The sequence below is a fragment of the Lithobates pipiens genome, unplaced genomic scaffold (assembly GCF_037356315.1).
Source record: "Lithobates pipiens isolate NorthernLeopardFrog02 unplaced genomic scaffold, aLitPip1_a1.2 Scaffold_18, whole genome shotgun sequence".
Classification (NCBI taxonomy): Eukaryota; Metazoa; Chordata; class Amphibia; order Anura; family Ranidae; genus Lithobates; species Lithobates pipiens.
In genome coordinates this window covers 224,846,125-224,872,959 of record NW_027507758.1, presented here as the reverse complement: position 1 = coordinate 224,872,959, position 26,835 = coordinate 224,846,125, and the positions used below count along the sequence as shown (strand labels likewise).

Below are 26,835 nucleotides of genomic sequence, written 5' to 3'. Positions count from 1 at the left end.
GAGTACGTCAAAGGAAGCACCAGAATTGGTTGAGTGGCTCACTCAGCCTTACTCTTCTGCACCCTCCTCATCCTCTCGATCTGCACCCTCTTCTTCACTCTCTGCTATGTGCACCCCCAAAGACATTTCCACCAACACCACCACCACCACCACATACCTTCCGCTTGAGTCACAGGAATTATTTTCCGATCAATATCAAGACATTTCTGATGCGCAGCCACTCTTGGCATTGGATCAGGAAGAGGAGGTAGCAACAACCGCCACTCAGCAGTCTGACGACAGTACCCAGATCAGCCCAAGGAGGAGGTTGGTCCCCGGTGTTGCTGCCTACTCCGAGATCTCTACTTATAGCGGTGGGGAATGTGACGTCGATTATGACGTGTGTAGTGATGTCACGTGGGTGCCCACAAGAGAGGAAGAGGAGGGGAGTTCAGAGGGAGATATGGACCAGCAGATAGGGAGGAGAAGCAGGAAGAACTTACATTGCACAGGAGGGACAAAGCAGACTGCTAATGTATCAGGAGCGAGCCATCGACCATGTACGGTCACATCTGGCGCTCCCAGGACGCCGGCACATGGCTCCGCAGTGTGGGCTTTTTTTAACGTGTCCGCTGCTGACAATAGTGTTGCCATCTGCAATCTTTGCAGTCAACGCATTAGTCGCGGTAAGCCCAACACTCACCTAGGGAGGACCACCTTAAGAAGGCACATGAGCTGCCATCACCGAGCCCAGTGGGAGCAACGGAACACACAAAGCCCCACTCCAGGCTCTCACCATCCAGCCTCGTCTTCTACTTCTTCTCCTCTCTCCTCACAATTGTCCTCCACTCCACCTTCCATCATGCCAAGCTCACGTTTTTCTGCAAAAAGGCAGGCTTCCATGGGCCTAATGTTCGAGCGTAAAAAAATGATGACGCCGGATAACCCTCTTGCCCAACGGTTGACGGCTGGCTTGTCAGAACTGATAGCCCGCCAACTACTGCCATATAAACTGGTGGACTCAGAGGCCTTTTGAAAATTTGTGGCCATTGGAACACCACAATGGAAGGTCCCAGGAAGGAAGTATTTCTCACAGAAGGGCATCCCAGAGCTATATGGCCATGTTCAGCGGCAAGTGAATGTATCTCTGGCACACAGTGTCGGTGCCTAGATACATCTGACCACAGACACGTGGTCTAGCAAACACGGGCAGGTAAGGTATATCACTTTTACTGCCCACTGAGTGAACCTTCTGACGGCCGTCAAGCATGTAACCCGTGGCACCCGTGTAGATTTAGTTTTACCGCCACGGATTGCATGCAGGCCTGGCTCTTCTCCTCCTCCTCCTACTCCATCCTCCTCCCTCTCCTCCTCGGCTGACTCCTCCTTTTCCACTGCTAGCGTCTCTTCCGCTGCGCTGCCCAAGCTCCCCAGAAGCTATTCGATATGCCAGGTGAGACGTTGCCATGCCGTGCTGCATCTGTTGTGCCTGGAAGCCAAGAGCCACACTGGCCCGGCACTCCTTTCAGCTATGCGTTCACAGGCAGATCAGTGGCTAACACCGCTCAATTTGACAGTTGGTAAAGTGGTGTGTAACAACGGTGCCAATCTGCTTAGCGCATTGAAACAAGGCAAAATGACGCACGTGCCATGCATGGCACACGTCTTAAACTTGGTCGTGCAGCGTTTCGTTGTCAAATACCCAGGGGGCCAGGACATCTTGCGGCAGGCAAGGAAAATCTCGGCCCATTTCAGAAGATCTTACACGGCCATGGCTCGCCTTGCTGACATTCAGCGGCGACACAATCTGCCGGTCAGACGTCTTATTTGCGATCGCCCGACCCAATGGAACTCAACCTTCTATATGCTTGATAGACTGCTCCAGCAGAAACGTGCAGTTAACGTCTACCTGTATGAACTCTGCGCCAGAACAGGTTCTGGGGAGCTGGGGTTTTTTTCAGCGCGCCAGTGGCTGCTCATGCGCGACGCATGCAGACTTCGGCGGCCATTTGAGGAGATCACCAAACTGGTCAGTCGCAGCCATGGCGCCATCAGTGACATGGTACCTTATGCCTTCTTTATGGAGCGTGCATTGCGTCGTGTCATTGATCAAGCTGTGGAGGAGCAGGAGCGGGAAGATGAGGAAGTCGCAATGCTGGATGAATTCCCGGGGGGACTACTCTATCTGAGACAAGTGAACAACAGGAGTCTGAAGAGTAGTCAGAGGAGGATGGTGCCGGGGCGGATGAGGAGGAGCAAGAAGAGCATGCTTTAAACCTTTCTGGGATCCCTGTTGTGCGTGGATGGGGAGAGGAGAATGAAGAGGACGACATTATCCTGGATGAGCAGGAGCCAGGCCACCACACCGCTTCCAGTTTAGTGCAAATGGGGGCCTTCATACTCCAGTGTTTTAACAGGGACCCCCGTATAAAAAGCATAGGGGTCAAGGATCAGTACTGGGTGGCAACGTACTTACACCCCCGGTACAAACACAAAATGGCGGAAATGTTACCGCCGTCACAGAGGGCTGTCAGAATGGAGCACTTCCAGGCCTTGCTTCGAGAAATGCTGCATTCTGCTTTTGCGTGCGCTGGCAGAGGAGCAATTCCCACTCCCAGAGAAGGAGTTGCGGGTACCAATTCAACAGCGCCTGCAAGAAGAGGCCGGTTTGAAGATGTGTTGGTGACTTCTGATATGAGGTCATTCTTTCAACCGACCCATCGACAGGTGTCATCCGGATCCAGCATCAGGGAACGCCTAGACCGTCAGGTGTCCGACTACATCGGTTTAACGGCCGATGTGGACGCTCTGAGGAGTGATGAACCCCTGGACTACTGGGTGGGCAGGCTTGACCTCTGGCCAGAGCTTGCCCAATTTGCAATCGAACTGTTGGCTTGCCCCTCGTCCAGTGTCCTGTCCGAAAGGACGTTCAGCGCAGCAGGGTGGATCATGACCGATAAGCGTACTCGCCTAGCTCACGACAGTGTTAACACCTCACATTTCTAAAAATGAATGAGGCATGGATCTCGGAGGAATTCAACACATGTGACCAGTAGACCATGTATATGTCTAGAAACGATTTTATTAATCGAGCACACAGACCTTCTTTCTTCATTTGGCTCACTTCCTTGTACTAAAAAAGCACACCGTACTATATACCCGTACCCTCCTGTTTGAAGAGGTTGAGCGGTGTCATATTTCTCCTGGGGCTGCTTATTATGAGGGGCTCCCACCATCCCTGTGCTGTGCTGACTTCCTCCTGGGGCTGCTTATTATGAGGGGCTCCCACCATCCCTGTGCTGTGCTGGCTTCCTCCTGGGGCTGTACCTCTGCTGTGCATATTATGAGGGGCTCCCACCATCCCTGTGCTATGCTCATTATGAGGGGCTCCCACCATCCCTGTGCTGTGCTGACTTCCTCCTGGGGCTTCTTATTATGAGGGGCTCCCACCATCCCTGTGCTGTGCTGATTTCCTCCTGGGGCTGCTTATTATGAGGGGCTCCCACCATCCCTGTGCTATGCTGACTTCCTCCTAGGGCTGTACCTCTGCTGTGCATATTATGAGGGGCTCCCACCATCCCTGTGCTATGCTCATTATGAGGGGCTCCCACCATCCCTGTGCTATGCTGACTTACTCCTGGGGCTGCTTACGGTGCAGGTGTCAGTGCTGTATGTCACGGTGCTGGTGTCATTGCTGTATTTCATTCTGCTGATGTCAGTGCTCTCTATCACGGTGCTGGTGTCAGATCACTCTATCACGGTGCAGGTGTCATTGCTGTATGTCACGCTGCTGATGTCAGTGCTCTCTATCACGGTGCTGGTGTCAGATCACTCTATCATGGTGCAGGTGTCATTGCTGTATGTCACGCTGCTGGTGATCATCTCCTGCACCCTCTTCTTTGCCTACCCTGTCCTTCCCTCTCCTCCATTGCCTTCATGCGCTCCACAGTCCTGAATTGTCACAATTTCACATATAAAAAAAGAATGCTTGTAGTTGTCGATCCCAGATTCACCTCATACATGTGTTATGTCATTGGCCATGTGGTGGGACTATGTGTGCACAGCTAGTAATTATTTTGTGGCTGCAAATTTAACCTGTAGGTTTGTAAAGTTCGCCTCCCATTGAAGTCAATGGGGCCCGCCGCAAACGTTACGGTTCGCGAACTATCAGCCGCGTTCACGGTCTGCGTTCGCAAAACGTCCCGTCGGAAGTTCGTCCATCACAACTGATCTGTACCTATATCACAGCAGCTCCCAGCGAGCACATGACTTCTCGGCTCTCTCTCTCCTCTCTTCTGGAGCTGTCAGCCAGGCAGCGGAGAGAGTCACGTGATCGCCGGGAGCTGCTGGGATAAAAGATACAGATCTGCATATTTTTTTATATAACACAGGCACAGAGACACTTATTGTTACATTACAGAGGGGATGGGAGGTTTTTATAGAAACAGCTTAGCAATCACTTTTCTCCCTCAGTACCAGCACATGCAATACACACTGTAATTACAGCATAAGTATGATGCAGTACAGCAACTACAGTAACACTATAAAAAAAAAATCCTTTTATGACAGCAAACAGAGACATATGCCACATTACCCTGTAGGCACCTGCCTGTATCTCTACTGACTTAAAAAGTGCAATGATTTACTAGAAAATATATTTCAAATGGATACACATGGCTATCTGGCAACTATCACTGACACACTAGGCTTGCATACAAAGGTGGAGGGAGGTGCTGGACGTAAGGGACGGCGATAGGAGGTTGTGGCGCCCTATTCAAGCTGCATATTCTGTTGTGGGAAATCAAGCAGGAGACGCAAGGAAGGGTGAGAGAGAGCAATCATGCTGTCGGCTTAACTAGTGTCCGCTGTGACCACCAATGCCTTGGAGTATAGTGTGATGTTATTGAAGATTGAAGTGGCTTGATGTGATTTTGGAGTGCTTTCTTTCATATTGATTCATGTGAGTGCATAAAACGAGTGGATTACTTTTATTTAAAGAGTGTTTACAGTATTGCACTATTGGAGGTCTTTTTTCTTTTGAGGTTCTTGTGAAATATATCTATTAAAGCCTTAAAGGAGAATGTCCAGAGATTGATGATTGAACACTTATTATCATATCGTGAGAGATTTGATGCTCTATTAGCCTAGCACGAGAGTGCTCCTACGAGGGGGGTCACGGACACTATTGGTGTGAAGGATTCTCAGAAAATTGTTTGCACACTGAATTAACTGTTTTCACATAAAAAAGCAGGAATATTGCGGGAAGATCTGCAATCACCCCTGGGTGACGGACTATATTGCTTTATTTATATACACAAAAAAACTTTTTGTATATACTTTTTTATTTATATTTTTTTACATATTTTTTGTCTGTGGAAATCGCAGGTTATATTATATGGTTATATTGTGATTCACAATTTTTTGTATAAGTAATTGCATACGTGCATGCTCACTGTTATTAGTGATTATTTACTCTATTGAATATATTATTCTTCTGTGTGGGAATACAGAGTAAGAGTTGATAGATAGGGTGAGTGAATTAAATTTTTACATAGCACTAGTGCTACTAGGTATCGTCTATTTGGGTATTACGGTTAATAGATTTTGATGCACCTACTGTTTTTAGAAAAGATATTTGCCAAAAGAAGCTTTATGGTCTGTATAGCATAATGAATTCTGCAAATTATGGCAAAACTAATTAAAGGGAAGAGAGTGTCCCAACCACGACACTGCCTGCCTGGAGTTTGCATGTTCTCCCTGTGCCTGCGTGGGTTTCCTCCGGGTACTCCGGTTTCCTCCTACACTCCAAAGACATGCTGGTAGGTTAATTGGCTTCTGCCCAAAATTGGCCCTAGTATATGAATGCGAGTAGGGGACCTTGGATTGTGGGCTCCTTGAGGGTAGGGACCAATGTTAGTGTGTGATTTATGTGTAAATTGGCAGTGCTATGTGGGTGCCTCAAATAAATAATAATGATGAGATGCAATTTATAGGATTAATTGTAGACACACACACTCACTCAGGTTAAAAACTGGATGGACTGGTGTTTTTATTCAACCTTGCTAACTATGTAACTGTGTAGCGCCGGTACTCCTAACGAGTACGCGTTATATGTTTAAATTTAGTTTTTGCCCAAAACTGTAGTGAGTTTTGGGGTTGTGTTAAATTGTACTTTGGCATCAGTTTGGCTGGGCTGTATAGAAGTTCTGTCTGGTCATAGGTGGGGTTGTACACCTGTGGGAGGCTATAGCACACAGTCTGGTTGGACGCATCGGGTACCAATCAATATTTCGGAACCAATCAGTGAGTGCGTTTGTCTTACTGCGTAATCCGGGAAGGGTTACTTAAGGTGCCGAATTCACGTGGTTCTCGGTTCAGGTCCAGAAGTTGTTGCCAACTCCATGGTCCTGGTCCTTCTCAGGGCCAGATTAAGAGCATCATGGGCCTGGGGCTGAGGATTTCGGTGGGCCTTTTTATGGAAATAAATAAAATGAAGATACAAACAATTTTTTGTTAAAACAAATTAGTGGCAGTCTGTCCACTGTGGAGGCATCCCAAGATGGCAAAGTTCGGTTCACACTGCTGAGACCCAAAGTCGTGTGAATTTTTTGCATCTTTTATGATTTAACATTGCAGTCTACTTCACCCAAATTGCACCAAAATCCCATAAAATTACTGGAATTACTGTCCCTGCGCCTTGAGTCACATTGATTAAGACTGCACCCACTAAAATTAATGTGTTTTGATTTTTGTCATTTTTTTACACAAATAGACTTTTTTTTGGGTGGTTCTTAAACACCACGGTGGTTTTTATTTTTTGCTAAACATGAAAAAAATACATGTTTAAAAAAAAAAAAATGTTTTTCTTAGTTTGTGATAATATTTTGTCATAAGTCATTTTTCTTCTTCACTGATGTGCACTGATGAGGCATTGATAAGGGGGCGCTGCTGAGGCTGTACTGATATGGCGCACTGATAATCTGCACTGATATGCAGATCATCAGCGATGGGCTATGATGAGCTGCACTGATAGGCAGCACTGATGGGCAATGAAAACTTGCACTGATGAGCTGCACTGATAGGCGGCACTGATGAGCAGCACTGATGAGCTCTGATAGGGGTCACTGACAGACAGAACTTATGGGCACTGATAAGGTGGCACTGGTGAGGTTGCACTATTATGTGGCAATGATGTGCACTTATGGGTGGCACTGACACTGATAGGTGGCACTGATAATCTGCACTGATAGGCAGCACTGATGTGCACTGATGAGCTGCACTAATGGGCTCTGATAGGGATCACTGACAGACATCACTTATGGGCACTGATAAGGTGGCACTGGTGAGGCAGCACTATTATGTGGCAATGATGGGCACTTATGGGTGGCACTGACACTGATAGGCAGCACTGATGGTCAATGATAGGTGGCACTGATGATCTGCACTGACAGGCAGCACTGATTGTCAATGATAGATGGCACTGATGAGCTGCACTGATAGTCAATGATTGGTGGCACTGATGAACTGCACTAATGGGCACTGATAGGGCTCTGATAGGTGGCACTGACAGGCAGCACTGATTGTCAATGATAGATGGCACTGATGAGCTGCACTGATAGTCAATGATTGGTGGCACTGATGAACTGCACTAATGGGCACTGATAGGGCTCTGATAGGTGGCACTGACAGGCAGCACTGATGGTCAATGATAGGTGGCACTGATGATCTGCACTGACAGGCAGCACTGATTGTCAATGATAGATGGCACTGATGAGCTGCACTGATAGTCAATGATTGGTGGCACTGATGAACTGCACTAATGGGCACTGATGGGCAGCACTGATAGGGCTCTGATAGGTGGCACTGACAGGCAGCACTGATGGTCAATGATAGGTGGCACTGATGAGCTGGACTAATGGGCTTGGATAGGCGGCACTGACAGACAGCACTTATGGGCACTGATAAGGTGGCACTGGTGAGACAGCACTATTATGCGGCACTGATGGGCACTTATAGGCAGCACTGATGTGTGACACTGATAGGTGGCACTGATGATATGCAGTGATAGGCAGCACTGATGGTCAATGATAGGTGGCACTGATTAGCTGCACTGATAGGTAGCACTGATGGTCAATGATAGGTGGCACTGATGAACTGCAGTAATGGGCACTGATTAAATGCATCTATAGGCACTGATAGGGCTCTGATAGGCGGTACTGACAGGCAGCACTGATGGTCAATGATAGGTGGCACTGATGAGCTGCACTAATGGGCACTGATGGGCTCTGATAGGCGGCACTGACAGGCAGGACTTATGGGCACTGACAAGGTGGCACTGATAGGCGGCGTTGATCAGCTGCACTGTTAGGCAGCACTGATAGGTGGCACTGGCACTGCTGAGCTGCAATAATGGCCACTGATAGGTGGCACTGATGAGCTACACTGATAGGTGGCACTAGCATTGATTGGATGGCACTGATGAGCTTCATTGATAGGCAGCACTGATAGGAGGCATTAAGAGGTGGCACTGATGAGCTGCACTGATAGGGGGCACTGGCATTGATTGGATGGCACTCATGAGCTCTACTGATAGGTGGCACTGATAGAGGGCACTGGCACTGATAGAGGACACTGGCACTGATAGAGGGCACTGGCACCGATAGGAGGCACTGATAGAGGACACTGGCACTGATAGAGGGCACTGGCACTGATAGGAGGCACTGATAGAGGGCAATGGCACTTATAGAGGGCACTGGCACCGAAAGGAGGCACTGATAGAGGACACTGGCACTGATAGAGGACACTGGCGCTGATAAAGGACACTGGTATTGATAGGTGGCACTGATAGAGGGCATTGACACAGTGGCACTGATAAGATGCACTAAATGGGCACTGATGGGTTGCCTGCACAGTCACTATCGAGTTGCACACATATATTATCACCCCCCCCCCCCCAATGTAAGTTAACTACTAGCCAATTTCAAAAATTTCTGCCTGAGTCTGCTATTGACTTCCCTAGCGGCTAGCGCCTGTGGCTTACTTGAACTTAACTGTGCTGTGTCCACTCCAGGCAGATATATCTCTTGACTCGCCGCTCGCACTCAGTACATCCAGTCCTTTCCCAGTCAAGCCTCAGGACGCTGGGGAAGGCCTCCGGATGACGTCACGCCAGCCCGGACGTCAAGCTCCGCCTACAGGAAGGATGCGAGCAGCCGAGCACGCTCAGTCTCGGCGGCGCGCTGATACATACCGCCCGCATTGCAGGGCATTGTCTGCAACATTATCAGCGCCACAATATGTGGGCCTATAATGCAGCTGCCTGGCAATAACAAAGGAATATAGCGGCCAGAGGCCGGGCCGTGGTGATGGACTTATTTTGCATGTAAATTAAAGTGTATGGGCCTATAATATGATGGGGGCCTGGAGCTTCAGCTCCAAACACCCCTATGTTAACCCGGCCCTGGTCCTCCTGACCAGCCCCCAGGGGCCCTCATGGCCTGGTGTGTGGATCCATCTATTTCCGAGCCTCGGAACTGGCTAGTTCGAGGTGCAGTGACTGGAAGGAGGATTCTAAGGTGTTCCGGTGCCGTCTCGGGTTTGGAGAGGCCCAGCAACTCCTCACGCGACCAGGGGAGGACTCTTCAGTAAGAGAGCCATGCACAAGGCTGGCTGCTCAGTATGAGCCTGGAAGCTGAGCTGCCATGGACATTGATTGAATCCACAATTCTTGCAGTATCGCCGGTCTGGCTGAAAGTTTCTGGTATAGTAAGAAAAGTTCCTAATTCTACCCTTCCAGTTGTAACCAAGTTTCCAACCAAGTCTGTGTGAGAGACTTTGAATGCTAGAATTGCCTGTTGGCTGCTAAACCCAAACTTAAGGATTTATCCAACAGTTAAAGAGTCCAGTTGTGAGCGGCTGTTCCCTGGATTGTATACATAGAGAGAGACTTTTGTTGAAGTCAGCAGTTCCAAGCACCTGAGCTAAACTCTACCCTGATACCCTCTATTCCCAATTTAGAGACTGAGTTGTTCAACCGTCTTATGCAAAATAAAAATCCTAACAAGGAATTTAAGTATCGGTCTCTACAGTTACTGGGTTATCAGCCCTGGGAACCCCTAGACAAGGACAATGAGTACGAGCTGGAGGAGGTAATCGGTAAGCCCAGAAAAATTCAGCAGCTCCTTCGGGGGTGAGTGCTACATATGTATGGAATAATTTAGAAGGACAGAAGTGACAGTGCCAGCTGAGTCCATCAGAGCCAAAAAATGCAAGGCTACCTCAGGGTATGGTGAGGAACAGCTGCCACGCATGCAGATCCTTATACAAAGGCAGCTGTAATGAGTGTTTGGAGCAATAATTCTCTAGCAGAGAACTCACTATCCCTTTTAATAGTAAAGATAGCCAAGAGGTTACTAGAAATGGCCTTTTCTGGAAACCCTAAGCCCACGTACACACGGTCGGAGATTTTGCCAACCAAATCCGTCGGATTTAGTCCGACAGATTGTGTCCGAAACTGTTGCATACACACGGTCGGGCCAAGTTGACTGATTTAGCGGTTGCCAAGAATGCGGTGACTTAAGCCGTGTATGGCGGGACTAGAAAAAGGAAGTTCAGCACCACGTCCGGCACCCTTTGGGCTCCTTTTGCTGATCTCGTGTTTTAGTAGAAGTTTGGTGAGAGACGATTCGCGCTTTTCAGATTAGTGATTCAGATCGCTACCGCTCTTCAGTTTGTGCTTGTCTTTGCGTATCTGATAATCAGTGTGTGCAGTCATTAAGTATTTGCTTCTCATTGTGGACTATATCTTGGTATAGTACGCTTTGAAAGGCATTTTTTATTGTCTGCTTGCTTCTGCTATTCAGGTCGTCCTTTCAGGCCTTGCTGTTTATCGGTGCTTTCTGGTGTCCGTTCTGACCAGCCGACCATTTTCCAAACATGTTTAGTCTACGTACTCACCGTACAGTTTGTGCTGTGCAGGGGTTCTTACTTTGACTTTGACACAAGCCCAGTCCATGAACAGAGAGGGGAGGCGTTTGTGGACCAAGAATTGAGATCTACGAGAATAATCCTGATCATTTCTGGATTTTTCTCAGGATGACGGACCCCGTTTTTCACTGTCTGCTGGCTTTGCTCACCCCTTATATCACCAGGCAGGATACCTGCATGCGGCAAGCCATCACTCCGGAGCAGAGGCTCATCGCCACGTTGCGCTACTTGGCGACAGGGAGAAGCCTTCAGGACCTAAAGTTCTCTACAGGCATCTCCCCCCAGGCTCTGGGGATCATTATTCCAGAGACCTGTTCTGCCATCATTCAGCTCCTGCAGAAGGACTATATTATGCTAATTTTTAGCCTTAAACATCACATTCTATGTATTTCATGATTTGCTAATGTCTTGCATTTCTTTCGTCATTCCCTAATTACCATCATTGCAATATGCTCTAATTCATATGCTCTGCCCCTTTGTCCACATGCAGATTTGCCTCACTAACTTCCCCACCATGCTCTTCTTGGCCCCTAAAACTTTAGTCTAGTCACTTAACAATGTCTTTTGGCAGCTCCATAGTATTGCTTTACCCTAAACACCCCCTAAAATCTCTACAAATGTGATGTGTGTGCTTCAATTCATGCAAAGTGACCTTTTTTTGGAGTTGTGCCAAACTCATTAGGAACCCCCCTCTCCCCAACTGCTACCTCAGCTGATAGCAATCTTCTATCTGATGACTTGACCCAACCCAATACACACTCTAAATACCTTTATCATGATCACATTTATGGACAAATTTACCAAAGCATGTAGTGTAAGGGCCTGCCTCAATACTTTCAAATGCTATTTTTATTTTTTAAACACATTTTCTTGCTATGTAATAGCAGAATGTCAAAATGCCCTTCCATTTTGTTATTATGACACTTCTTACCTGTCCGGTGGGCTGCCAATAGTGTAAGTAAGGAGGGGCTTCACAAAGTATCACACATTATTTAGGCATTCAGCTCTCAATCAAGTGGAGAGCGTTACCTGTCCTAAACATCCCCCCTCATTTTTTAGCAAGGGCCCATCAGATGGGGGGGTTATGACTCTCATAAGGGGACCTTATACTTTAGGCTTTAAATACTCATTTCAAAAAATGTTATACTAATTTTGCCAAAAAATGTGGGTGTCTAATCTGCATGCAATGTTGATTTGTCAAATTACTATTTTTTTTTCTTGTGTCACTACACAGTGTCCTTCAACGCAACAGGAATGGCAGACTGTGGCCTACCACTTTGCCATTTTTATTATAGTTGTGCCTTTTTCACCAACAGTGCTAACCCAAGTTCAGAGCGAGATGAGGGGACAGTCTCTTCTTCAGATAATCTTATTATGTTGTGGGTCTGCTACACACACACCTTCTTTTTGTAATTAATATATGTACTGTAGTGAATTACTGACCAAAATCATGCTCATTTTCAGCACCATGGCAGGAAAATGGCATGATTGTCCAAATTTACACATCACTGTGGGTGCTTTTTACTAAAGGCACATCCACTATGCACTACAAGTGCACTGCAAAAGTACACCTGAAACTGCACTTGGAGTGCAAAGTGGAGTTGCCTTTATTAAATCGCACTCCTTCTCAGCAAAAACTCAAATTTGACTACAAATACATTTTAAGCCCAATGAAAAAGGAAGCCACACATTGTTGAGAATTCAACTTTTTAATACAAGCACATTCATATGTGCTTTTATTAAAGGTTTTTACAACAAACCAAGATGTTTTGGGTATCCAAAACAGAGTTTAATCATATTTTTTTTACTTGTTTTTTTTGTGTAAACAGGCATGTATCAAACCGTAAAATACAGAACACAGGAACTTACAAAGTTCAACTTGGAAAAGTGAAGACAATATCAGACATGAGTATGTACAAACTGGGCTGATATTGCCTTCATCACATGGGGTGTGACCCCTGAAAAATCCAAATTTGGAAGATGCACACAGTGTATCAACATGTGCTAACTCCCATCATGAGGGATCAATTGTACATGCTTTGGGGCTGCAACCCCTTAATCTCAGACACTTTACACAAAACATGTACATTGATCCCCCATGATGGGAGATAGCGCATGTTTACACACTCTGTGCATCTTCCAAATTTTTAATTATGCAAAATACAAAATTTCTATGTTAAAAAGCAAAAATAAAACTCTATCTAGTTTTTTTTTTTTTTTTTTTAGTTTTCACACTCTCCCCAAAACATCAATGATGTTCTTCATTTTATTTTTAACATCATTGATGTTTTGTTGTACAATTTCCAAATCCCTATTGCACCCCATTATCTCCCTGATCAAGATCTGGGCACTTTCACTGGTAAAACGGGAATCTTCCTCCACATCACCTAGAAAACAAAGCAAACAAACACACCATGTAATCCAAATATGGTGATATACTTTGATGAGCTTACCGGAAGCTGTGTTCTCCGACACTCACCTGTTGTGGTGACAATTTGTCCAACCTCCACGATCTCTCCTTCCTCCTACTCCTCTGTTTCTTCTTTTGGAAGTTGCCCTTCTTTGGGAGGGGTGTGGTCCCTGGTGTCCTCATGGTCCCTGGTGTCCTCATACTTGCAGAGTCTTCTCTCCCCTATGAGAATGTAAACAAAGATTAATTAGCACACAGAGGGCAGAAATAGGAATCTGAAACATTGCTTGGAAGTGTTGTACAATTGTGTTATTGGGCCGAGTTACAAGGTGAGAACATTATTGGGGACACTTTGTTAAGCTGGAATACTTCCCTGCAGAACGATGTTTCATACGAACGAACAAAACCATGACCTTGAAAGTGGCCATTTTAAAATGCACAACATGAAATCAAAGCACATGGAGTATGTATGCAAGCAAGAATAATCATATGAACACACGACAACTACTTACTTTTTTTAAGAACACGCTTGATCCTTAGGTACTGCTCGTGCTCCCTCAGTTTCAGGTCTGACCAGCGTTTTCTCAGTTGATCCTTGGATCGGCGTACCCCAAAATTCTTCAGAAGACTCTTCACAACTTTATTCATGATCTTGGCCTTTCTGATATTTGGGTTTGGGTAAGGTCCATACTTCCCATCATAGTCGGTCCTGTTCAATATGTCGACCATCTCCAACATCTCTCCAAAAGACATATTTGAGGCCTTAAATCTTGTCTTCCTGGATCGGGACGTTTCAGGCTCCGGGCTTTCCTCACCCTCCTCCTCGTTAGTGGAACTATTATTGCGCACCTGCGTTCTCTCCGCCATGTGCTCTCCCCACTGCGCAGGAAGCGAAGGGGCGGGGAATAGTCTGGAAAGAACGTCAGGGGCGGGCGGAGTTTCACGCATGCGCACTGTATATAAAACGCAACACATGTGTATCGTCCGTATGATCTGGGAGGAGAGTGTGAGTCACGGACGCGGCGAACGTGGAAACGAAGGTAACATTTTTAACTTGGTGCTTCACTAGACTAGACTGCTTGTATCTAGGCCGATGTTGGGACAAGATTAGGAGGGATTTTAATTGCATTATTAGTATTTGAGGGTTTGTGTTGTGTTGTGTCTTGCAGACAAAATGGATCCATTCAACAATGCCAACTTTATGGGGCTATTCATAGAACTGTACATGGAGATGTCCTGCCTGTGGCAGTTCCACAACAAGTTTTATAATGACAGATCAAAGAGGAATGCAGCACTGGAGAAACTGCTTGCTTTGTTGCAGATCAGGGTCCCCACGGTAGACATGACCTATCTGAATCGCAAAATTGTGTCCATGAAGCTTACATATTTCAGGGAGAGAAAGAAGCACCTGGAGTCCTTGAGAGCAGGAGATCCAGATGCTGTTTATTACCCCAGGATGGTGCACTTTGACAGGCTGCATTTTCTGGTAGACCAAGGGGTACCCAGGCCACCACTCAGGCCACCACTCTCCAGGCTTCCTCCAAGGCATCCTTCACCCCCAGCTGAGGCTTCTGATGTCCAATCTGGGCCTTCCAGGAAGCACCATGTGGTGGGGCCCAGCTTGAGACAGGTATTGCATTGTTGAACATATTTCTTGTGTTACATTTAATGATGTTAACTAGATGTTCTTATTGATCAGTAAGTTGAGATTTCTCCAAGTGGTTTACATCTCAATAGACAGTAGTAACCAAAAATGATTGGGACGGGAAAGAAAAATGCTGGTGTCAGAATGATAGTCTGTTCTATTTGGTAACATTCAATTAGCAAAAGCCAGGAGAACAAAATGTTGTGATTGACGATCCAAAAACTAAAACTATGTCCCCTTTTCATGCACAGGAAGACCTCAGTCGGGGGGAGGCTGTGGCAAGTGGCAGCCAGGAGGTCCACCAACGCCCTCCTTCTCCTGCCCCAGCTACAGGAGTCCAGCCACAGCCTGGAAGGATGCCTGGTGGGAAGTCACAAAGGAAGACCAGAGAGTGATGGCCTGGGTTGAGTCTGGTGTGCCAGAAGATGCAGCCTCTTGAAGATCCACATCCTGGGGACAGAAATGGCATCTGAATTTCCTACTCTCTAGGACTTCGGGACCAGACTTCTCTCCCTGAGATATCTACTCCTCAGGCCACCAATTTTTTAATATCTCATTTAGTCATGTCTGCCCTGGGGGCCAAAGGCTGCACCAAAGTTAAGAAGTTTCTGCAGTGCTGCGTTCCTAGTTTTATTTTCTAGAAAACAAAAAAAAAATGTTTTTCTTTGATGAAATACTTGTGTAATGTGTTTTCCTTCAAAAAGTACAGTTTATTTGTGAGCAGGCAGGTACATTTCCAAAATACAAAGTGAACTAAATAACAAGGGGTACCAACACTAAACAACCTCCTGTAGATTAAAAAAGAAAATATAAAAAATACAATAATGTTGTTGTTGGAAGTTTACACCCAAAAAAAATAAAAATAAAAATAAGGAGAAATGAGCAAAGTGTCTTTAAAGGAGATTTTTAGGGAATCCCTCCCCCCCCCCCCCCCAAAAAAACATTCAAAAAAATAAAAAACCAAATCAAACATTGTGTAGATGTGACGCAAACTAAAATTGTATTGCTGAAATGGTTAAAAAAGAGTAATAAAATTCGTTCGCGAGAAGTGTGTGTGACTATGAGCATCAAAAGAAGTTCGTTCTTGCAGCATTGTTAAAGAACAAGAGAATGCGCTTGATGAATGAATTTTTAACATTGCAGCGTGACGAATGTGCTATATCGCTTACGAGCAGTAGTTTTACCTGAACAAGCGCTTCCGTGTCAGAATTTGAATGTGAGCATGCGTGGCACTTGGTCCGAACAAAATGCTCTACACATGATCGGATTAGGTCCAACCGGCCCAGTTGGTCGGGAAATATTTCCAACATGTTGGAAAATTGGGTCGGACGGAGATTCGGACGGAATCAGTCCGATGCATACCACACACAGTCGGATTAGCTGACGACACGGTCCGATAAGACGCATTCCGACGGATTCTCCGACCGTGTGTATGCGGCATAACAGAATGTTGGGGAAATCACAAGTCAAACAATTGTTTAACTGGACGTATGCCTTTTAGAAGAAAAAAACAGGCGGCACAGTGGTGTAGTGGTTAGCACTCTCACCTAGCAGTAAGCAGGGTCGCTGGTTCAAATCCCAACCACATTACTACCTGCCTGGAGTTTGCATGTTCTCCCTGTGCCTGCGTGAGTTTCCTTCGGGTACTCCGGTTTCCTCCCACAATCCAAAGACATGCAGGTAGGTTAATTGGCTTCTGTCCAAAATTGGCCCTAGTACAGTGATGGCGAACCTTGGCACCCCAGATGTTTTGAAACTACATTTCCCATCATGCTCCACTACACTGCAGAGTGCATGAGCATCATGGGAAATGTAGTTCCAAAACATCTGGGGTGCCAAGGTTCGCCATCACTGCCCTAGTATATGAATGGGGACATTGGATTGTGGGCTCATTTAAGGTAGGGACCAATGTGAGTGTGCAATGTACAGGAATAGGGACAATTGTAGACACTCAGGTTGAACTGGATGGACTGGTGTCTTTATTCAACCTTACTAACTATGAAACTTTGAAATGGAAGAGTGCCAGACCAAAGGATAAGAGTACAAATTCATTTGTACTAAAAAAACAGCTGTGTTTAAGGGGAGTCAGAGAACCTCCAATCCCCCCCACCAGTGGTGGCTGGTGCTCAAAAAACATCAATTGCAGCCTCACTGTGCCCATCAAACGCAGCCACTGTGCCCCAAATGCTGCCACTGTGCCCATTAAATGCTGCCATGGAAATATATAGGAGACCTAAAGACTAATAGATACAAATTTATATTTGTTCTATAACCTCCATAACACACATCACTGATACGTTCACAGGTGCAGTATGATCAGATGGAAGTAATAGGCAGGTATACTTATATACAGAAGATTAGATTCACATAAAGACACATCCATTGCAGAGATCCAGGGAGAAAATACTATATACATACACACAAACACACTAGAAATAAGTACAATACAAGTACATATAGAACTTGTTATATATATTGACTAGTGATACACACACACACACACACACACACACACACACACACACACGTATATGATGCATACAGGACACATATCCATAAACACCTATATATCCCCTCTTCCTCAGAACCAACTGTCACCTCTATAGGCCAGACACTATCATACATATCCATGTACACACAGGTAAATGAACAAATACAAATTGTTGACATCTATAGATCCCCCCAGGACTCACCCCCGATGAGGATGGTGTCATTCCCCCTCGAAGGCCGGGATGAACTTGTCCCCTCTCTGGATCTCGGCGGTGTTGAGAGGCCGGAAATGGCACATCACCTTGAATCTTTGATGCTGCATTCAGCATGGTCTGCCATCTTTCTGGGGGGTCACAGCTCAGTTCATCAATAGAAGGAGTACAATAGGAAAGGAGAGGGCTCCCCGATCAATCAGTCTCCAGCTTGGAAACTACATGGGGGCAATCACAAGGTGTCCTGCATCATAAGCACCACCATTCACCTTCTACTGCCAGCTTTGTCACTTCACTGTATCACTGGGTCCCTCCCTGAGCATGCTCCCCAGCCTCCCTTCCTGTCTGCCTCCCGAAGAGCATGATGGGGTTTGTAGTCTGGAGGCAGGCCTGGCAGGTGCAGGGGGTGGGCAGGATCCTGCATAGAAATTGATGTTCAAAATTCGTAAGTGTCACTACTGGACAATGATGAGACTAATGAGACTGGGCACTAAAAGAAATATGTTTCAGTTGCGGCCCGTCTATTCCTTGTTTTCTCTGTGTGGTCAGTGGAGAGGGGAGGGGCCTCTCCACTGAACAAAAAGGGATTAGTCCTCACAGGGGCCACTTTTTTTGTAGCCCGCCGGGCGGATGCTGGTCGGCGTGATCGTTTGTGCCGCAAAGCATCCCCAAACCCTGCCAATGAAGCACCCCGTTTGCAATCTTGTGATTGCATTGACGTGGCCCTTCCCATAGTGCACTGTGTCCGGCGCCCGAACACAGTGCACTTAGTTAAAGAAATGTTTTTTCTTATTTTTTTTCTTAAAGGGGCCGTTTAAAAAAAAAAATATATATATATATATATATATATATCTGTTTCCCTGCATTAACACAGGAAAGTGTGTGAAAGAGTTTTTGAGTCCATTCAAGGCTCTTATTTTACTTATTTACTCTAATTTTAACTGAAGCCCTGATAAAGGGGGGAGTCCCCCAAAACACATTTGCTGTTTTTAGCACAAAGTAAAACTCCTTCCATTTGTGCATGTTATTTTTTTTTCTGCTAACTTGCTGGGGTACCCATTGGAGTATAATCTTGTCTGCTGTGAGCAGCCTAACCTGAGTCAGTGAGCTCTTCAACAGTTTTTGCCCTTTCACTACTTTGTATGAACTCGCATCAAAATCCCAGCACTTCTTGGATGCTTTTTACTTCATATGTCTTTTAGTAGACTACAAAGTTTTAGCACATTAGAAAAGGGTGTGTAAACTACAGCGTTAACTACTTAACCACTTCCCGCCCAGCCTATATCAGATTGGTGGTTGGGCGGTGGTTCTGTTATCCTGATGGGCGTCATATGACGTCCAGCAGAATAACATGCCAGCGTGCGCAGCAATTGGAGGTGCTGTGTGTCAGTCTGACACACTGCATCTCCGATTGTAGTAAGGAGCCTCTGACAGAGGTTTCTTACCACGTGATCAGCTGTGACCAATCACAGTTGATCATTGCGTGAACCAGGAATTGCCGGTAAACGACATTGCCAGTAAACGGCATTCCTGCCTATTAGTGCCCAACAGCTGCCAGTATGTGCCACATCAATAACATTTGTCAGTGCCAAAGTGACAATCAGTGCCCACCACAGTGCCAATGAGTGCCCATCACAGTGCAAATCAGTGCCCAGCAGTAACACCTGTCAGTACCTCATCATCAGTGCTGTCCATCAATGCCATCTATTAGTGTCCATCAGTGACACCTGTCAGTGCCACTCAGTGCCGCCTATCAGTGCCAATAAGTGCTGCCTATCTATGCCCATCAATGCTGCCTGTCAGTGCCCATCAGTGCCACCTATCAGTGCTGCGTATCAGTGCCACCTATCGGTGCCCATCAGTGCTGCACATCAGTAGCGCCTATCAGTGCCCATGCATTCTACCCATCAGTGCCACCTTATCAGTGCCCATCAGTGCTGCCTTATCAGTGTCCATCAGTGCCGCCTTATCAGTGCCCGTCAGTGAAGGAGAAAACAAAATTTTTGGACAGAAACTAAGAAAAACTAATGACAAGAATTAGGTGACAGGATCAAATGCTAAAAACAACCCAGCCTCATGCAGGGCATAGATGGAGGTAGACAAGCGCTACAAAGATCAAAAACAAAATCCAGAGATAAATACCAAGTATGACAAGTCCAGCACAGGTATTAAAAAATGTTAGTTTGTAACAAAGTGGGTAAGTAAATATCAATCCCTAAATTATAAAAGGGAATTGGGGCTGAGAAACATGCCTCCATAGTAGGATATGAGATGCTTATTATCAGAGGGATGGAACAATTGATTTTAATTAAGCCTAATTAGTATAAGGGTTGAAAGAAGTGGCTACTGGGGGTATACTACAAAAATACTGTTAAAGAGAGTAGAAGGAATAAGAATTATTTTTACCTGCAGTTAGAATCAGAGATGAAAGAGTTAATTCCATATGATGGTATTGGTGCAATACAAATGCAACAAGTTACAAAAAAGGAATCAATTGATTCATTATGATGTTTTATAAGTTGCAGAGTGCAGCGATATGCTGCCACTGCCAGGCTGAACCTACAAGTAAATAAAAAGAAGGATGACTAAATATAGGTATAGAAAGATGAGAGGCGGTATTATAACAGTATAAAATTCAGCTAAAGAAATATATTTACCAAGAGGAAAAGTTAGCGTGGCGGTAGTATCTGTGCTGAACCTGCGCTACAGATGAAATGACAGCGCTGCCTATTTATATCCCCCATCCATCGAGCCGGCGTCTGACGTCACCGGCTCGATGCGGACAGCCATAGGTGGAAGCAGTGAGCATGTGCAGAGCCTTTCAAGTCGGCATTTGAACTACCAACCCCATAATGCCTCAGTGCTGACACGAGGTTAATTTGGACAAATGCTGATGGAGATGGGGCTAAGCTGACTCTCCGCCCTTGAAGGGGGCGGGAAGACACAAGTCAGCATAGAGGGCAGAAGAAACGACGATTATCATGGCTTTTAACCCTAGAGGGGATTACATGCTCCCTGCCACCTCAAATCGGGCGCCGCCTGGGGATAATACCCAGCTGCGCCCTTGGGTGTCCATATGCCCTTGCATACTTGGAGCAAGGGAAGATAAAAAGCAGAGTATCAAGTCCAAATCAAAAAATATATGGCTTTGGATTGCGGTGCAGGGAAGGAGGGAGAAAGCAAAGCTCCTCAATGTGGGTGGGACTCATAGAGAGCAACAGAGATCCCAAGTGTGCAAACCATGAAACCCACCTTGGGCCAAGCAAAGCGAGACATTAGACGGTATATATTACCGGTACAGCGTTAATAATAATTGATAATGACATTAATTGATGTACAGAGATATTTTTTTGATATAACATAAATATAAAAAGAAAATAAAATAAAATAAAATATTTTGTTGAAAACAAAAAGACAAAAAGAAAAAGAAAAACCAATGACTTGGGGAGGGGGTAGGAGGAAAGGAAGGAAAAGGGAAAAAGATGAACAAAAAGGGGAAAAGGGGGATATCACCTCTCTCTCTTCATGCCAGGTTCCACGGGGGCTCACAGCTAAGGTAGGAGGGTTCATGAAACAAACAAACAGAGATTAGCTATAGAAAGGATCTGTAGCTTATATTTTCATTGAAACCAGGGTATTTAGTGGCTTTTAGAATAAAGATCCACTTAGCTTCAGTTTGTAAGAGAAGCTTGTCCACTGAGCCACCTCTTGAGTTTAGAGGTATATGGGCCAGGGCTGAGAAACGTATCCAGTTGGGGTCAAAGGCATGATAGGTGCCTATGTGCCTACTTATGGCTGTGGTGATTTTTTTATTAAGAATAGGTTTGATGTGGTCTTTTATGCGGATAGAAAATAGTCTTTTAGTTTTACCTACGTAAAATCCTCCACAACGGCATTGGGCCAAATATACAACGCCTGGAGTGGAGCATGTAACGTGAAATTTCGAAACAAAACGGTTGCCGTTTGGCAATCTGATCTTTTGAGAGTTATGTATATAGGGACACATGTCACATTGCCCGCATGCATAGGTACCTGGATATTTGGATTTAGTATCACCTGAGGAGTCCTGAAAGTGACTTCTAACTAAGCTGTCCTTGAGTGATTGAGGTCTCATATAGGTGATTGATGGTGCATCATTTATGTACTGATTAACAATAGGATCGGCTTTTAAAAGAGGCCAAAACTTATTGATTATAGCACGGAACGAATGATGTTGGTTAGAGTATTTGGTAATGATACGTACTTTGTTATCGAAATTTTTTTGTTTATTGGAGAAGAGAAGGGAAGTCCTATCTTTATTTTTTACTCTATTATATGATTTTTTCAGAGATACATGACTGTATCCACGTGCTCTGAGTCTATTGTATAAGTCATTGGCTGCAATCTTAAAGTCAGAGTCAGTACTGCAATTGCGTTTGGCCCTTAGATACTGGCTGTAGGGGATGCTCTTTAGGAGAGGTTTTGGGTGAAAGCTTGTCGCATGCAAGACCGTATTGCCAGCAGTAGGCTTTCTGTATAAGGCAGAATAAACATGTCCAGTGGCATCAATTTTAATAGTTAAGTCCAAAAATTCAATGGAGTTTTGGCTGTAATTCAACGTAAACTTTAAATTGAATGGATTCACAGAAAGTAAATTGAAAAAGAGCAACAAATCTGATTCTGATCCTGACCAAAAAAATAAAATATCATCAATGTACCTGTACCAGGCTGTGATGTTACTTAGAAAAGGGACGAGGTCTTCACGCGCGAAGGTATCTTTTTCCCACCCCCCCAGGTACAGGTTGGCATACGATGGGGCACATTTAGTCCCCATCGCAACCCCCTGCACCTGGAGGTAGTGGGATTGGTTAAATTGGAATACGTTGTGCTTTAAAATAAAATCCAATAGCTTCATAACAAATTCATTATAAGCGAAGAAATTTGAGCCTCTTTCTTGCAAATAGGAGCGTATTATTTGTAAACCTTTGGTATGTGGTATAGCATTATACAAACATTCCACGTCGATGGAAACCAACCATGACTGTGCCGGTAGGCTGATACCCTCGAGTATCTTTAGAAGATCGATGGTATCCTTTACATAAGAAAAAAGGGAAATGACGTGCGGTGTAAGGTGTTTATCTACAAGGCTACTTGCATTTTCTGTCAAACTATCACAGCTGGAAATGATGGGACGTCCCGGAGGATCAGTTAGAGATTTGTGCACCTTCGGGAGGGCATAGAAAGTAGCAACTTTTGGATCTTTAGAATTTAAAAAGTTCCATGTGCCTTTGTCTATAGTACCAGATTTGTATGCATTAAAGATTATCGAACGATATTGTGTGTCAAAATGAGAGATTAAAGACACAGAAATTGGTCGATACCAGTCAGAGTTTTGAAGAATCTTATTACACATATTGAGATATTGTGAAGTATTCATAATTACGATGTTTCCACCTTTATCCGCGGGTTTTATGACTATATTGGGATTAGTTTTGAGTTGTTTTAATGCCTTTAATTGATTATGCGTTAGATTATGTTTGTTGGTCAATGGAAAATGCGTTTGTTCGATTGCCTGGCAAACTTGTTGGGTAAATGCCCAAATATTTGGATTTGTATTTAGGAGTGGGAAGTTTGTTGACTTAGGTTTAAACATTTCTAAAGGGGGAAAAGAAACTGACTGTACCGATAAACCAGTGGAAGAGATGGTTATCTCATCATCAGGAGGTACTTGGCCCTCTTCCCATAGATCCATCAAATTGGAGAGGGCTTGTTGATCAGCACTATTTACCTCATTGGTGAGTTTCAATGTATTTATTTGTACAGTAGGTTGCTTGGGCTTATGAAAAAGGGTTCTAAATATCAGTTTTCGTGCAAATAAATGTATATCCTTTATCAGAGAGAATTTGTCCGAGCTTGAATCAGGGCAGAAGGTCAGTCCTAGTTTCAGAACATCGAGTTCATGACTCGTGAGCACATAAGACGATAAGTTGACTATAGATAATTCATTCCCTGAATTGAGTTCTGGGTAGGTAGGAGAAGATTGGGTTAGGTATTGGGTGGTTGAGGGGAATCTTTCCCTAAAAAAATAGGGGCGATTCGGAGGTCCGCCGGTAGGGGAGCACCACTAGGTGAAATGATGATGTCATTAGTGTTGGTGATGGGTAGGGATGATGTCAAAGGGGCTGATTTTGTGAAGGAAGACGTGAGAGTGGTAGACATAGAAGTGTTACTGGAGGTGGAAATGGACAAGGATGTGTTAATGGGGGTGGGAGTGATGAGAGGTGGGGGTGGTGGTGGGTGATGGAACATCATTAAGGGACGAACAGGGACTTGGTTGGAAATAGGATGAGTTCGAGGTGGTAAAGGGGTACTGAGGTGTTGGTTGGGTGCTGCCATAGCGGCGCCCTCCAAATCGCTTTTTCTCCTCTTTGGGAGTCTGTCTCCCGATAAATCACGATAAATTGTGGAATGATTGGATGGAAAGGAGGTTGATGAAGCACTCGATCTAGTTTCATCATCATTATAATCCCTCCTGTTAGAGGGGCGTGATGCTCTAAAGAACTTATTTTTATTTTTACCATCTGTTGGCCATTTGTATGCCGAACCGTTCGAGTAGGAATTACTATCACGTGTAAGTTTATTTTGTTTTAAACGTATTATCTCTAAGGTATAATTTTCAATGTGTTTGGATAATTCAGATTCCTTGCGTTTAAATTTAGAAGTGGAGGTTATTTTAGCATATTCATCGTACCATTTTTTAATGGAATTATCTATCAGGTCGATATCATGCGAATATTGGATGGCTAATAAAGTCATCATTGCAATCGAACACGTTTGTAGGTTTTCTTCCCATTTTTGCTTGATGAGATTGTCAATTTTGTTTAGATTGGGGAAAATTTGTATTCTAAGGCCAAAAGGCACGATTTGTTGATCAATGTATTTGTGAAAAAACTTTCTGTGCCAAAAAATTCTAACCTTACGTTCCAAGAGGCGTTGCAAATATTGCAAAGCAAGGTCAAGATCCTTATCCGATGGTTCACTATTCTTTTGAAGGTCAGAAGCTTTGTTCATTAGGCCCTCCCAGGCCTCGCCGCTGAAAGCCGCCATGGACCCGGGAGAGAGAGAGAAGGAAATAAAGGGAAAAAGGAAAATTGGGGAAGGAAAAGGGGGAGAGGAAAAATACAATATTATTGATTAGTAAAGATAAATGCAAAAAATACAAAAGAACAAAAAGATTTTTTTATCATCATTACAGAAAGTTGCCGTGTCACAGGGAGGTGGGCCTAAGGACAAAAAGCGTATTAAAACGCATGAGTACAATAGAAATAAGTTGGTCCACACTATCCCAGAGACACATTCCTGTTAAAGGTACCTCATCCCCCAATAATTCTATAAATATTATATCCACGAATAGGAAAAAGGGAGGGGGGGGCCAGGGGATTTTTTAACGGTACATTAATTAAAGAGACAAAGATTTCTTAAAAAAGAATTCATAGCTTTAATGTTGGAAATATGTTAAAATTATTTTGGAGAAACCAAAATAGCAAAAATATAATAGCAAATACACATTTTATACAAAAAGTTACATGACACAAGATATAGGGGATCCTGAAATTGTTAGTTGCTGAGAATGATCATATATCCTCCCGACATGTTTCGCGTTTTTGCTTCTTCAGGGGAGTATGCAACTAACATGAACATAAACATAAAGAGAGGTTTAAGAATACAGAAAATACAATTATGCCATACAATTAGATACACATAAATTTCAGAACATTAGGTATGAAATTGGTCTCAATTTGCTCAGTCCAAATGCTTACCCTGATATAATCATTTCCTGCATCGCAACCCACAGGCCAACAGATGGTGAAATAGATGACAAGAATTAGGTGACAGGATCAAATGCTAAAAACAACCCAGCCTCATGCAGGGCATAGATGGAGGTAGACAAGCGCTACAAAGATCAAAAACAAAATCCAGAGATAAATACCAAGTATGACAAGTCCAGCACAGGTATTAAAAAATGTTAGTTTGTAACAAAGTGGGTAAGTAAATATCAATCCCTAAATTATAAAAGGGAATTGGGGCTGAGAAACATGCCTCCATAGTAGGATATGAGATGCTTATTATCAGAGGGATGGAACAATTGATTTTAATTAAGCCTAATTAGTATAAGGGTTGAAAGAAGTGGCTACTGGGGGTATACTACAAAAATACTGTTAAAGAGAGTAGAAGGAATAAGAATTATTTTTACCTGCAGTTAGAATCAGAGATGAAAGAGTTAATTCCATATGATGGTATTGGTGCAATACAAATGCAACAAGTTACAAAAAAGGAATCAATTGATTCATTATGATGTTTTATAAGTTGCAGAGTGCAGCGATATGCTGCCACTGCCAGGCTGAACCTACAAGTAAATAAAAAGAAGGATGACTAAATATAGGTATAGAAAGATGAGAGGCGGTATTATAACAGTATAAAATTCAGCTAAAGAAATATATTTACCAAGAGGAAAAGTTAGCGTGGCGGTAGTATCTGTGCTGAACCTGCGCTACAGATGAAATGACAGCGCTGCCTATTTATATCCACCATCCATCGAGCCGGCGTCTGACGTCACCGGCTCGATGCGGACAGCCATAGGTGGAAGCAGTGAGCATGTGCAGAGCCTTTCAAGTCGGCATTTGAACTACCAACCCCATAATGCCTCAGTGCTGACACGAGGTTAATTTGGACAAATGCTGATGGAGATGGGGCTAAGCTGACTCTCCGCCCTTGAAGGGGGCGGGAAGACACAAGTCAGCATAGAGGGCAGAAGAAACGACGATTATCATGGCTTTTAACCCTAGAGGGGATTACATGCTCCCTGCCACCTCAAATCGGGCGCCGCCTGGGGATAATACCCAGCTGCGCCCTTGGGTGTCCATATGCCCTTGCATACTTGGAGCAAGGGAAGATAAAAAGCAGAGTATCAAGTCCAAATCAAAAAATATATGGCTTTGGATTGCGGTGCAGGGAAGGAGGGAGAAAGCAAAGCTCCTCAATGTGGGTGGGACTCATAGAGAGCAACAGAGATCCCAAGTGTGCAAACCATGAAACCCACCTTGGGCCAAGCAAAGCGAGACATTAGACGGTAT

At 44.6% G+C, this 26,835-nt stretch overlaps 1 protein-coding gene across 1 annotated transcript; it reads right to left on the bottom strand.

The window, feature by feature from the left end:
- Positions 1-19,751: 19,751 nt before the first annotated feature.
- LOC143987701 (uncharacterized) lies at positions 19,752-26,283 on the bottom strand. The gene is made up of 6 exons (XM_077486638.1): positions 26,207-26,283; positions 25,956-26,108; positions 25,522-25,655; positions 20,380-25,389; positions 20,129-20,281; positions 19,752-19,828 (listed from the first exon to the last, which is right to left on the bottom strand). The coding sequence occupies exon 4, from the start codon at positions 24,806-24,808 to the stop codon at positions 23,747-23,749; it is 1,062 nt and encodes a 353-aa protein (XP_077342764.1). The 5' UTR covers positions 24,809-25,389; positions 25,522-25,655; positions 25,956-26,108; positions 26,207-26,283; the 3' UTR covers positions 19,752-19,828; positions 20,129-20,281; positions 20,380-23,746.
- Between the last annotated feature and the right edge of the window lie 552 nt (positions 26,284-26,835).